Raw genomic sequence first — 13,010 nt, 5'->3', positions numbered from 1 at the left:
GCTCGAGGTTATTATTATTATTATTATTATTATTATGATTATTATTATTATATTTTTATTTTATATTGTATTTGTAATATTTATTGTTATTATTATTATTATTGAACCTTTATCACCTCTGCGTGAGCTGTGTTTCGGCTTTAAATACGGTCACGTGACTAAGCAGGCTTTTCGGAAGCTTTCGAGAATGTTCGGGAAAGTCGATTTTTACACAACTTTAAGGCATTTATTTTGGAAGGGGGTTATATGCAAAATTGTTTAGATAGATATTTAAATTGATTATTCACAAACTGTGACGTAAAATATATATGCACCTATAATTTATACTCTGAATAAATCTTGTTAAAAAAAAAAAAAAAAGGATGGGGGGCGCGCGCGATGCGATGTATTGCGTCATCACGCTGGGAGGGGAGAGAAGCTGCGCGAGGGCTGCGTACGACACAAACATGGCTGCCACCGCAGCGGGTGAGTCGGCGGGATGCAGCAGCACCAACACCACCACCACCAGCGCCGAGCAGAAGGAGATACCGCCGCTGGCTCAGGCACAGGGCCGGGAGATCATTAAACCTTCCGTCACGGAGCTGACCAAAGTGCGGACCAACATCCTGTGTACGGTGCAGGGATGCGGCAAAATCCTCCCGAACACCCCGGCGCTCAACATGCACCTCGTCAAGTCTCACAGAGTCAAGGTACTCTCACTTTCTCACTGACGCCTTTAACTTGTTTCTGCTCAAGCGTCGTGTTCATTAATCGTTTGTGTAGACTGAGATGTCCGGGAGGTAGCTTTAACCGGCTCACGCAGACCCACTCACTCCCATTGTCATCAACACCTTTCACAGGAAGATCACGAGGGCGCAACACGACGTCACAAAACTCATTTGCATAGTATGTTAATTATTATAAATGATTTATCCGCACATTTTTACAAAATTACACGACCAATTACAGCGGAACCTCGGCATACGAACTGAAAACAGAAAAGAAATTTGCCTCGGCATACGAGCAAATGAACCGAAAGCAGGCTGAGTCCCGCGCACGTCCAGGAGCCGCTCAAAACATGTTTTCGTCAGTGGAAAGCCAAGCAAAGTGACTCAACGTAAATTGTTTTTGCATATTGTGCCAGATTTAGTAAAGACATAGTACTATGGGTCCAAAGAATGTTAGCAAGAAGAAAGGGGAGCTGCTTTTTAGGTGTTTTGATATGCAAAAATGTATTGTATTATAACAGAATTAAAATGGCACTTTCCAGCACTATAACCATATCTAAATCATTATAAACATGTAAATGAAGTAAAATATAATAGACATTAAACCTCACTTAACCTTAATTTATGATTCCTTTTGGCACTGGCTGCTTTAAAACCCTAAACTGAAAGTGACTCTGTTTTCTTCTTGCTACCGTCCCTGATAACATTCTTGGGACCCGTGGCGCTATATCTTCACTTAATCTTAGACAAAATGCAAAAAAACCCTCACAAAATAAATTTGTAAACCAACATCGCTCTGCTTGCTACTAAGGCAAACAAATTTTGAACAGCTCCCGGACGTACGCGCAACTTAGCTGGCGTTCAGTTCTATGGAAGCAAAATTGTCTCATTAATAATTCACACGACAGACACAATGCACAGATGCGTATCTTAATTCACATGTAATTCTCAGATATCTCATGTGTGAAACCCAATTTATGTGCACGGAAAATAAATATTCACAAAAACACAACTTACGTGCACTATATATATATATATATATACACACACACACGTTTCATGAATGCTAAACACAATTCACAGATGCACAAATGTGTACAAAATTTTGGAATGTTAAAAATTCACGAGTGGACTGTGAATGTGAAAATCGTCTTTTCTGTGTGAATATCTGTCAGGTTATCTGGGAAATTGCACATCAGCTTTTGTTTCAAACTCTAAAATAAAGTCATAGCCATCTACAGGGTACATAAGGATCAACTCAAAGTGGATTCAAAGTGGATTGAACTAAGTAATAACTACTTCTAATATATGTTAGTTAAATAAAATGTAAACAAATGCAATAAAATAATTTAAAAAGTATTAAGCTTAACACATACTATTCCATAAACCATTTAGGAAACATGTAATACATAACATCATATTAATTTTTTGTGAAAACATGCAAACACTTAAACAACAGTCATTGCATAACATATTACTGCTTTTCTCTTGTAATGAGCACTAACTAATTAAATCAAATATCAGGTAACTCAGATTCAAGTGATAATCCGTCCTTCGTATAATTAAAAAACAGAATAATCATACCATCAGTGTCCCTGAGAGGACCAGCAGCCGATAAACTTCCCTGTCTCAGATGTTACTGGCTGCAGTCCCTCACACACAGGTTTTTGTACACAGACCCTATACTGTTACATCATAGTAGAGACTGTGAAGTGGCGATTCTCTGTCACAGATGGTGCTTGTATGTTAAGTCTGTATTTTTGCTCCATTAGTGACTGTGAGGTGATGCATACTGTGATGTCATACTCTGATCGTGTCACAGTTGTTCCTTGTCGAATGACTTCAGCTCCATCATTTCACTTATTTTATCTTTACAACATCCCTGGATTTGTGTGTGTATTTTTACTCACCAAACCAAAAACAGGATGCATGTGTAAGTTATTACTTTATTTCATAATGTTTCTTTAGACCGCCAAAAATAACACAGCTAGCCACTTTATCTTTTTAAACATCTCACCCTTATTACATGTTTGTCATTTAAGAGATCACAGTTACAGTTTTTAATTTGGAGAATAGATGTATTTTTATGGGTCACAGGGTATTCTGATATATCTGAATGCCACCAGATTTGCTTTTATTTCATTAACAGCTCAAATGTGTATAACATAATGGATTAAAGCTGCATGATTTCAGCATTTTTTGTTTTAATGTCGATTTCAATTAAAACAGTCATATGATCTAATTTCTAAATAACAATGTCAAATATGATCACGTTCAAATTAGCTTTGGTGCCATCACCGTTGTATTATTAAACAGCCTGACAAACAGTCTCTCCATTCATTCTTATAATATGATTTCCTTACAATAATTTAAACTATCAGAGGCACTGGAATAAAAGTTTGTATTTCTAATATAAACACTAATGTCTACATCATAGTAGAGTTTTTGAAAATTTGAAACGTTTTGAAAGTGACTTTAGCTTCAAATAAAGGTCGTGTCAATTATATCAGGAGGAATATGGCAACAAGTGGTTGTTAAAATGTAATTCATTCATTCATTCATTCAAGAGATTAGTTAAAAATGTTGATTTATCCAGTAACGCAATAAGTAAAGCCTTAAGTCTTGTGGGAGAATTGTTTATTGTAAAGAATCTAAAATCATGGCTCTCAACTTATCAATTCATGCACCTTAGAGTGAGTTATCAATAATTATTAACGACTGTTTCAACAGGTGACAAGAGTTAATTGATCAAATAAAATAACACTAGCATTACGTAGCAGCTGGCAAAACTTGTCAGATTACAGCATTTTACTGTAGTCTGTTTTATATTTATATGTGTCTAATTCACTGACACTGTATGAGGTTGCTTAGATATGACAGGGCTGTCATGACATCATCTGGGATATGTATTATTTCATCCAGGGCACCAATAACCACCAGCTCCTGTCAGACAGGAGCTGGTGGTTATTGATGCCCTGGATGAAATGATACAGCAGGTAGTCAAATGAAACAGCAGGTAGTCAATGTTCAGTGAACATTCCTTCAAGACATTAACCAAACCATCATGGAGTCATTGAAGAATATACTGCTGGAGAGATTCCCAAATTATTAAACAGAAAAGATGTATTTCAATGTACAGACAGTAAGTTATACTGTTTAAAATAAATGTTTTGAATCATGCTGCATATCTTGTTCAAACCACATTGTTTCAACATACAGTAGTTGCTACATAAAGTGCAACATGCAACTGTAAGTTGAAACAGACCTACCAAAGTCATAATGAATGATCACTTCACCACAATAGTGGTCACAATGCTATTTAATTTGAAAATGAAAAACTGTGACAAACATGAGGGTAATGAGGGTAAAGTGTTTATAAAGATAATAAAGTGGTTAGCTGTGTTATTTTTGGCAAAGTTCATTAATGAAACATTATGAAATAAAGTAATAACTTACACGTGCATTCTGTTCTTCGTTTGAGTGGGTAAAACTTAATTTCCATTGTAATTAACCCAGATTACGCAAAAGGTGTGCAAAGCTGAGTTGAGTGCAGCGCTCCTGGAGGGCTGTGATTTGTCGAATAGTGAGGTCGCATCTGATTGGCTAAAGACTACGAATGACCCACGTTGCAAAAATACACGCACACAAATTCAGAGATATTTACACACGAAAGACGATTTTCACATTCACAGTTCATGATACACTCGAAATTTTAAACATTCAAAAATTTTGTACACAGTTGTACATCTGTGAATTGTGTTTTGCATTTGTGAAACTGCAAATTTGTAAAAAAAAAAAAAATAATTATAATAATTTGTGCACGCGAGTTGTTTCCCTCATTCTGTTAATAAAATCATATTACAGAAAAACAGTTATGTATCCAGAACAAGCACATTTATTTATTAAATAATAAACCTGAGGTTTGTGAAAGTTGATCAACACCTTCTGATTTATATCAATAAACCCTTGTATTTCACACTGAACCTTTTGATTAAAAGTTGCATCTAAAGTTGGCAGCTTCAGCATTCACACATCATATGAGTCAGCTCTTTGGGAAAGTGTCTAATCAGATATAGAGAATAAGGGAGAGAGATTTACACTGGCGCAGTTTTGCAACCAGTCGATCTTGTGTCGCGATAGTTGACATTCCTCACACTTCAGAACAGGGGAAAACGTTTTTTAGAAAACAGTCTGAAAAGTTTTTCACAAAACAGTGTGAAGAGATGTAAAGGGAGAGTGACAGCTGAAGTGTCCTCCTCATGTCCAGTCTGCTCCATAATTTCAAGTTTGTTTTCGTCACTGCAAATGACCCCGTCTCACAAAGAAAGGTTGTTGGAAATGGAAGCAGGATTTTATGTGCTTTTGTGACGATTTCAGGTTATTCCGCCTTGATTTTAGTCCAGAGTTAAAGTTGTTACAAACACTTTCATGGCTCCATTTATTAGACTTCGCAGGCTTGGAGCATGTGGAACATGTTTCGATGTGCAGATGGAAGCAAATGGGACGACTGGTGGGGCCACCGGAGCTGATCCAAGTCCCGAATGGATCTCTTATCGCGGTTTGGCCTGCATGTGACGTGCGGATTAATTGCAAAGTTTCACCATTTATAATACGAAATACATTTTATTGCTAGTTTTGGGCCTCATTCCAGAGCCAAAACTGTGCTTTGTTTTTATTTATAAATATTTATTTTTCCATTTCTGGGAAGGCTCAGTGGTTAAGGTGTTGGACTACTGATCGGAAGGTCCTGGGTTCAAACCGTCATCAATGTGCCACCAGTTGGACCCTCGTAAGTCGCTCTGGATGAGGGCGAATGTCAAATGCTATAAGCGTAAATTTATTTTGCACAAATATATATATATTTTTACTTAATCTCTTACTCACATCCAGTCTGTTCAGGGTTGCCAGATCACCTTGACAAAATCCTGCCAAGGCAGAGCTGAAAAGTCAAAGTATTATTATGTTAGTTCATACTGTAAATTAATTTTGTGTTTCACTAATATTTACCTTCTGTCCAAGACACTTTTTGTCCATCGAAAAGTGACATAAGGTTTCCCCGGAAAACCACCCATTCTGGCAACCCAGCTAAATAACTGGTTTTATTTAATTAATTAATTAATTAATTACTAGACATTAGGGGCGCTGGTGGCTCAGTGTTAGGTGTTTTGCCAACTATGCGGAAGGCCCGGGTTCGATTCCCAGCCAGTGCCCAAACCCCAGCCACTGGGTGCAGTGCGGATCGCAAGCCCGGATAAAATGGGAGGGTTGCGTCATGAAGGGCATCCGGCGTAAAACCTGTGCCAAGTTGTAGTGCGGACTGGGTATTCCGCTGTGGCGACCCCTTGCCGGAAGCAGCCGAAAGACCAACAACAACATTTATTTATAGACATGGTCATAAGTTGTTGTTTTTGTTATCACTTCTGTTCGAAGGAAGATGGTCAGCCCATCACGTTCGATAAGTAATATACAGGAAAAAAAAATTCTACTCATCTCTTAAACCGTGAGTATTGTGACCAATTGCATCCTGAAACAACCGGTTTGGAAAAACATCCAGACTCGTGGTTGAAAACGGCCAGACAGGTCTGATCTGACGGGAAGGCGGCGGTAACTCGACTAACCGCTCTTTGTGTCCGTGGTAAGCAGAAAAGCATCCAGACCTCGTGGTTGATAACCGCCAGACGGGTCCAAACCCACGGGAAGCCTGCGGTAACTCGATTAACCACTCTTTGTAGCCGTGGTGAGCAGTAATGCATGAGTAATCAACATGGTTTTTGTCTGTTTGTGCACGCATCACATAAAAACTCCTGAATAAATTTTAATGGGATTTTCACAGGTGTACGCCCTTATCTTAAAAAAATCAATCTTGAAAAAAGTCAGTTCCTCTTAAAATTCAACAGATGGCGCTCTACATTTTTTTCGTGCAGTTAAATTCCACGCAGGCACATCTAGTGCACAATAAACTTTTTAGATTTAGTCACTTTGTTATCAGGCAATGCATCTCTAACAGGAACCCTCACCGACCTGAAACCTGTGCAGACCCAGAGACTGGTGTTTAGTGAGCGTGTTTACTATTGCAGCTTTCTCTTAGCAGCCTACTTTCAACTGATTAGTGTTGCAGTTTTTTCCAATCTATGTACTTCTGCATATAAATGATCTCAGTGTTTTGGTCCTCCGTCCACGTTCTTCCGCCTGCTGAGGAGAACAATGACAAAACAGAACTTTAGCCTTTTCTCTCTCTCTCTCTCTCTCTGCATTCCTTAGAGACAAATAGACAGCCAAGTGGCTGATCCAAGTTCTCACAGCCCTGAATGCTTGAGACACACTCGCAAATCTCTGGTCTGGCCCATCGGTGGTAATTCATTTGCAAGCCTTTACTTAGATTGGTTGCCTGGCAACCTAGTTAGCTAGTTAAGTTCAGTTTTCCGAGGAACGTATGACTGCGTTTCCCCTCTTGACAAAAGTCGGTAATGAACAATTACATTCATAAGACGTGGTGTTTTTTCACACATAAAAGGCTGTTTACTCGGGTTATCTTTGTGTCATATTAAAAATCAGTTTGAGCCCAATCATTTAAGTGTAACAAATGTGCTCCAAATCAGGAAGGAACAAATACTTTTTCACATCACTGCACACATGTGCACGCCATTGTCATTGCCATCGGACTCCTGTTCACCGAGCTTAACATTCAATGTGACATCAAATTGACATGGCTGAGTAAAGTGTCTCAGAATGAGTATGAGGATTTGCTTTAGATCACTTAGACAATACACGTTTCATACAGAATTAAATTCTTTTTTATTTTACTATTTGTACATGTACATTATTATATTCTTTTATTTAAAAACTCTATTTTAAATTTTTGGGTCATCAGCGGTTGTACAAGCCTTTCATTTCATATCAACCATAAAATATTGAATTTGAGAGGAAGGAAACGTTATCTGGCTAGATTGTTTCTAACAGATATAAGAAAAAGACTAACATGTAAGAGTCCATAATATTAAATATTAACAATAATAACAATAACAATGCAAGTTCTGTGTATAGTGCGACAGGTGGCGGGTTGGGATTGGAAATCTTTTTCTTTAGTTACAAAGTACTGTATGTTGAAACCTCAGAAGTCCTTTGCAAAACTCCAGAAGTAAATGTTTCTCTTTTTTCATTTTTGAACCCACATGTGGACCTTGTTTCAGTCAATCAATGAATCAGTCAATTAAGAAAGGAAGAAAAATCTCTACTTGAAGCAGTGCTCTTTAGATTTGTCCATCCCTGGTGTGGCATTTATATTTATTTTGTTCATCTGGTTTAGTCAGAGAAACTCTTCTGCTACAGTCCTGTCTATAGACCAATTAAAACCTTCAACCTGCACAAGATGTCCTCTGCTCTAAACTCCTGCATTGATTTATTTTATAAGCTCTTTTCAAAACTTCAGTCTTGGTTACATAAGACATGCTCCAGTTTCCATTGCAGGCAGTGTTGGGGTTTGTAACATGGTTTAGTCACAGTATGCGATGCTCGTTTTTTAACACCATCCCCGATGAATATCTTTGCAAATACCATCATGACATTTATTGGTCTCGGTTGAATAATTGGATGTCCATGCAATAAAGGAAAAACTTCAAATGATGTAAATGTGAATCAGTAACTAGCACCATCTTTAGCTGTTTCATCATTTTTGCTGTTTGTTAGGAGGGTATCGTCAACCCTACGATAAGGAAGGATTTAAAGGGTTCACAGAAGCTCTACTGTTGTCCGATAGACGGATGTCCGAGGGGACCCAACAGGCCGTTTTCCCAGTTTGCCCTGGTTAAGCAAGTAAGTAAAGAAATTATTGTTCTTGTCACCTGCATGCACATAACGTTATCGGGTTTGACCATGATGCTGAACCTTGGGTACTTTTGTTTTAATGTCCGTTAGCATTTCATGAAAATGCACGCAGAGAAGAAGCACAAATGCGTCAAGTGCAGCAACGGATACAGCACGGAATGGGACTTGAAAAGACACGCTGAGGATTGTGGAAGGACGTACAGTTGTACATGCGGTTGTCCCTACGCGAGTCGAACATCCCTGTTGTCACACATTTACAGAACTGGTCACGAGGTTCCCAAGGAGCATAGGTATTCCCATTTATCTTATCCCATAATCTTGAATCAGCTTCTGAAGTAGCGTAGAGTATTAGTCATCTAAACGTTTCCTTTTTTTCTTAGGTATCCGCCTGTCAAGAAAAGAAAAATGGAGAAATTATCTCGCAGCTCAACAAAACTTGAGCCTAACGGACAAACCTTTGAAACGGATGTCACAGAGGGAGCCATTCCTGCTGAAGGAGCGTCTCACACTCCAGATTTACCCCAAAACAACCCCGTCCGCTCAAAAAATCTCCAGAAGCTTCTTCTGCCCATGCCTAAGATGGCTTTGGTTAATGTTTCTGTGATGCAGCTGGCACACTTTCCTGTCCTCCTCCCACCAACAGAGAGCGGCGGTTTGAGGTCCGTTGTATTGACCGTGGACGCACAAGGGTCCGTAAGCAGCTTGCAGCTCATGCCTCAGTCGCTTGGGGCAGTGGTACCTCCGTTAAACACTAAAAATTTGAAAGAACCCATGCCCGTTTCTAAATCAAATCTGGATGCCATCAGTACGGGGATCCAGGTCAACCTAGAAAGCCTGGACTCAGTCAGTGAAGCAGTTAACGATTTGGGATCAAAAAATAAAAGCACCTCAACCAACATTCAGACAGATATCTCATTCCTGAGTAAGGGAGGCAATACTGGTTCCACAGGTGAGGCCTCGGTTTCCTCTGGTACTCAAACTGACATTAGCGTGAGCGCGCAGATCCAGCTACCGGTCAGTGTGCAAACTCAGACGTTCCCCTTGAGGTCCAAAGCTACTTCCTCCATTGGGGCACAAACTGAAACTTTCAGTCAGATCCCTTTCCCTTCTGGTAACACAACGAGGGAAACTCAGACAAGTCGTTCCCTCGCAGTCCCCGTAAACAAGACCCAAATGGACCAAGCTATAATGTGTGCAAATCTCTTCAGTTCCGATATGCTTAGCGTCTCCACACAGACCACAGAACACGGTGGACCTTTTGGCACCAAAGATCCCGACCCCATCGGCACTGAATCAGGATTTTTCGAAGACAAAACGGCATCGTCCTTGTGCTTCGGAGCTCAGAGGGATATTTTACACCAAAACACGGTAGCTGACAATCAGACGCAGACGATGAATCTTTTCAGTGATCTGGAGAACATCCTTTCTTACAGCATGGCAGCTAGTGGCGCTCAAGGCTGTGGATCCGGCCTGGGTGCGGTGCAAGAGCAGCACACGGGCATCGACTTTGACTTTGAGGACTTTCTCAACGCGACTCACATTCAGACTCAGACAGACGAGAGTGCCTTGGGAGGCTTGACCTCGGAAACGCCCCTGGCACTCCTCGACATTGAGACGCAAACCGACTTCCTTTTGCTCGATGGCCTTGGGGACGGCGCCAGCAGCGATGTCGGCACCAGGGTCCAAACGAGCGACCTGGAGCTGGAGATGTTTGACACACAGACTCAAACGGATCTTAACTTTCTACTCGACCCCAGTAGTCACGTCTCCTTCGGCAGCATCCTAAGACACTCCAGCTTCAACATGAGCACCGAGTCCTCAGACACTGAGACACAGACAGACACCAGGGGTCCTCCTCCTTCTTCTTCTCCTCCATTGTCTTGTCCCAATGATGGGCAGATCAGACTTAGCAGCACCGAAACCCAGACAGTCTCCAGCTCCTCCAGCCTGGGCCACCTTTTTCTAACCAGCAACGAGACGCAGACAGTCATGGACGACTTCCTGTTGGCAGATCTGGCTTGGAACGTGGAGTCTCATTTCAGTTCGGTGGAAACACAAACTTGTGAAGATTTCCTGTCTTTGTTTCAAAACTCGGACAAAGCCATCGGCTGAGCCATCTCGCCGCCGTCTGTAACGGGTGTGACGTGGGCAACATCGTGAAGTCAAAGCCCAGAGGCCGATGACTCGGGCCAGCAGATTCTTTGAGTTCTCTCAAACCCTCATCACCATAAAGGGCTCGGTTTGCAAGGCGCTTGTGACAGTTGAGCTTACTTCAGCTTCGTAAGTCATTCCACTGCACACAGTCTCAAAGCTAAAAGAGCTTTCAGCAGCCCAGTTTGGTTGGGTTTTATTTTTACACATCGATCTGAATTAATTCCTTTATTTGGATTTGCACCGGTTTGCCCCAACAGACCTCGTCGAATTTAGCACAGGGGGACCATCGGACCCATCGGCTTTTGGACTCTCGTGGAACTTGACGCACTGAACGGGATCATGTGACCACGAGGACCCAAATCAACCAATTTCATAGACCAGTTCAATTTCAAAAAACGACTTTGAGAAACTCCTCCATCATGCTTTAACGGATGCAGGTGGAGATGTTACTACAGAGAAACTAACCCAGTCTGAATAGGGCTTGTAGATGCACTTTATCGTTTTCATTTGGCTGCTGCTTAATATGTTTATCCTTTATTTTGCACATTCTGTTTAGTACTTTTTGCAGTTCTTTCAGAAAAGTATTTTTTTTTTGTTGTTGAACTGAATATATAATTTTCGGTGATGATGATGATAGTGCTACTATGTAGTCATAAATTTACAGTGTGGCAAAAGTCAAAAGTTATGTGCGTTCATCTAAAAATCTGATTTCTTGTGAAATTTTCTTGTTTGGCTGCACTGTAATGATAGTTTTGCGTTGTGTTTTATATATATTTATATAAAGGCATTGTTTCTTTTGTTGCTTTTGTTATGTTAGTGTTTAATCGTTAAACAGAAAAATTGTAACTGTTATTTAATTTTTTATTTCGATCCAGGTGGATATTTTTGGTCAGGCTGTATCGTATCGCTCATAAGGGTTACGGCAGGTTTTTAATTTATTTTTTTTTTATTAACGTTACTTATTAATTATTTAACTCATGCTAGTCGCAAATGATATGGGTGACCTTTGACATATTTAGGCTTTATTATTAGTATTATTATTATTACAATGATTTGCATTTTGTACTGTGAGTGATTTAACATGCAAATTGCTGCTGTTTACAGGAAGACGGAACCTTTAACGAAATATTATGACGAGTTCAGGAAGCATGGAGCATTTCTCAAAATGTAGACCTTTCGTCACGTTAACACTACATCACGTCACGTGATCAGCTTTTGTTCTTCGGTGCCTTAATTTAAGTTGTAAATACAAACCCGTTCAATGTAAAGCTACAGTAAACATCGCTGATTTATTTTAAAGAGTTTTTTTTTTCCTCTTTTTTCTGTTCTTTAAATTTTCCCTTTCTGGACACTCCATATGGTGCACAATGTATTTCAGTATTTATAGCGCAACGTAACGCTATGCCTGCTAGTGAGGCATTTATTTATGAACGTAACTGTTTTCTGCAATAGAATGTAAGTGACACTGTGTCGCGTCGTAACCAAAAGGTTTTCTTTTCATTTCGTCGCTCAGCCAAGGCAGAGATTCGCTTCCGAGCGCTACACACACACACACACACACACACACACACACACATATATGCGAGCAAAAGCATACCGCCGTAGATTACTTGAAATTGTCAGCATAAACTCTCGCTTTTTCACAAGAGCGTGCATGCAGTCCTGTTTGTGCCAAGAACAAGTCATGGGTTCAGTAACTTTTTTTTTTCTTTCTTTTTTTTCTTTCATCTCTCTAGTTGTTGGATTTTGTTGTTGTTCATAGATTAAAATGTGTCTCAAGCTGAACATGTGCATTCTTTAGGATTTGATGTACATGATGATAATGAATGAACCCTGTGTTTTTTTTTTGTGTGTGTGTTTTTGTTGTTTAGGCTAGGCTGCAGCGGTTGCTCGAAAATAAAATGCTGTCCAAAAAAAAAAAAACCATTATCATGGTCTGACTGTGTAATTAACTGGGATGGGAATCACCACGGCAATCACCACTCACCTTCTAATACGATATCACGATACCCAAGTGCTGATTCGATTCTATAAGAATTACAATTCAATATTACAATTTCCCCCAGATTTTGTTACTATTTTAAACCTTTAAATTTAATTAGTAAACTTTAAAGTTTAATTAGTTCCTTATAACATTAGTTTTCTCGCTTAAAAACCAAGCACACCATTTAAACAATACAAACTGACTTCAACTTAATTTAAACAAAAAAGCTAAATTGTTACTAAGCAGCACATATCTCTCTCATCTGCCAGAATTATTATTTTTAAACACTCAACAAATAATTCATTCCTACCACAGGTGATGAAAATGTGTGAATAATTCAG

At 39.6% G+C, this 13,010-nt stretch overlaps 1 protein-coding gene across 1 annotated transcript; it reads left to right on the top strand.

Moving 5' to 3' along the window:
- Nucleotides 1-429: 429 nt before the first annotated feature.
- Nucleotides 430-12,586, top strand: atmin (ATM interactor). The gene is made up of 4 exons (XM_053499727.1): nucleotides 430-689; nucleotides 8,394-8,519; nucleotides 8,622-8,821; nucleotides 8,912-12,586. The coding sequence occupies exons 1-4, from the start codon at nucleotides 447-449 to the stop codon at nucleotides 10,641-10,643; spliced, it is 2,301 nt and encodes a 766-aa protein (XP_053355702.1). The 5' UTR covers nucleotides 430-446; the 3' UTR covers nucleotides 10,644-12,586.
- The last annotated feature ends 424 nt before the right edge of the window (nucleotides 12,587-13,010 follow it).

This window comes from Clarias gariepinus, chromosome 7, assembly GCF_024256425.1.
Source record: "Clarias gariepinus isolate MV-2021 ecotype Netherlands chromosome 7, CGAR_prim_01v2, whole genome shotgun sequence".
Classification (NCBI taxonomy): domain Eukaryota; kingdom Metazoa; phylum Chordata; class Actinopteri; order Siluriformes; family Clariidae; genus Clarias; species Clarias gariepinus.
Note: the sequence above shows the minus strand (reverse complement) of the source record. Positions and strands in the feature narration are given on the sequence as shown.

Coding starts and splice junctions, on each gene's coding strand:
- atmin (XM_053499727.1), top strand. CDS start 447: ATGGCTGCCACCGCAGCGGGTGAGTCGGCGGGATGCAGCAGCACCAAC. Junction 8,520..8,621: donor AGTTTGCCCTGGTTAAGCAA/GTAAGTAAAGAA, acceptor AATGTCCGTTAG/CATTTCATGAAAATGCACGC. Junction 8,822..8,911: donor GAGGTTCCCAAGGAGCATAG/GTATTCCCATTT, acceptor TTTTTTTCTTAG/GTATCCGCCTGTCAAGAAAA.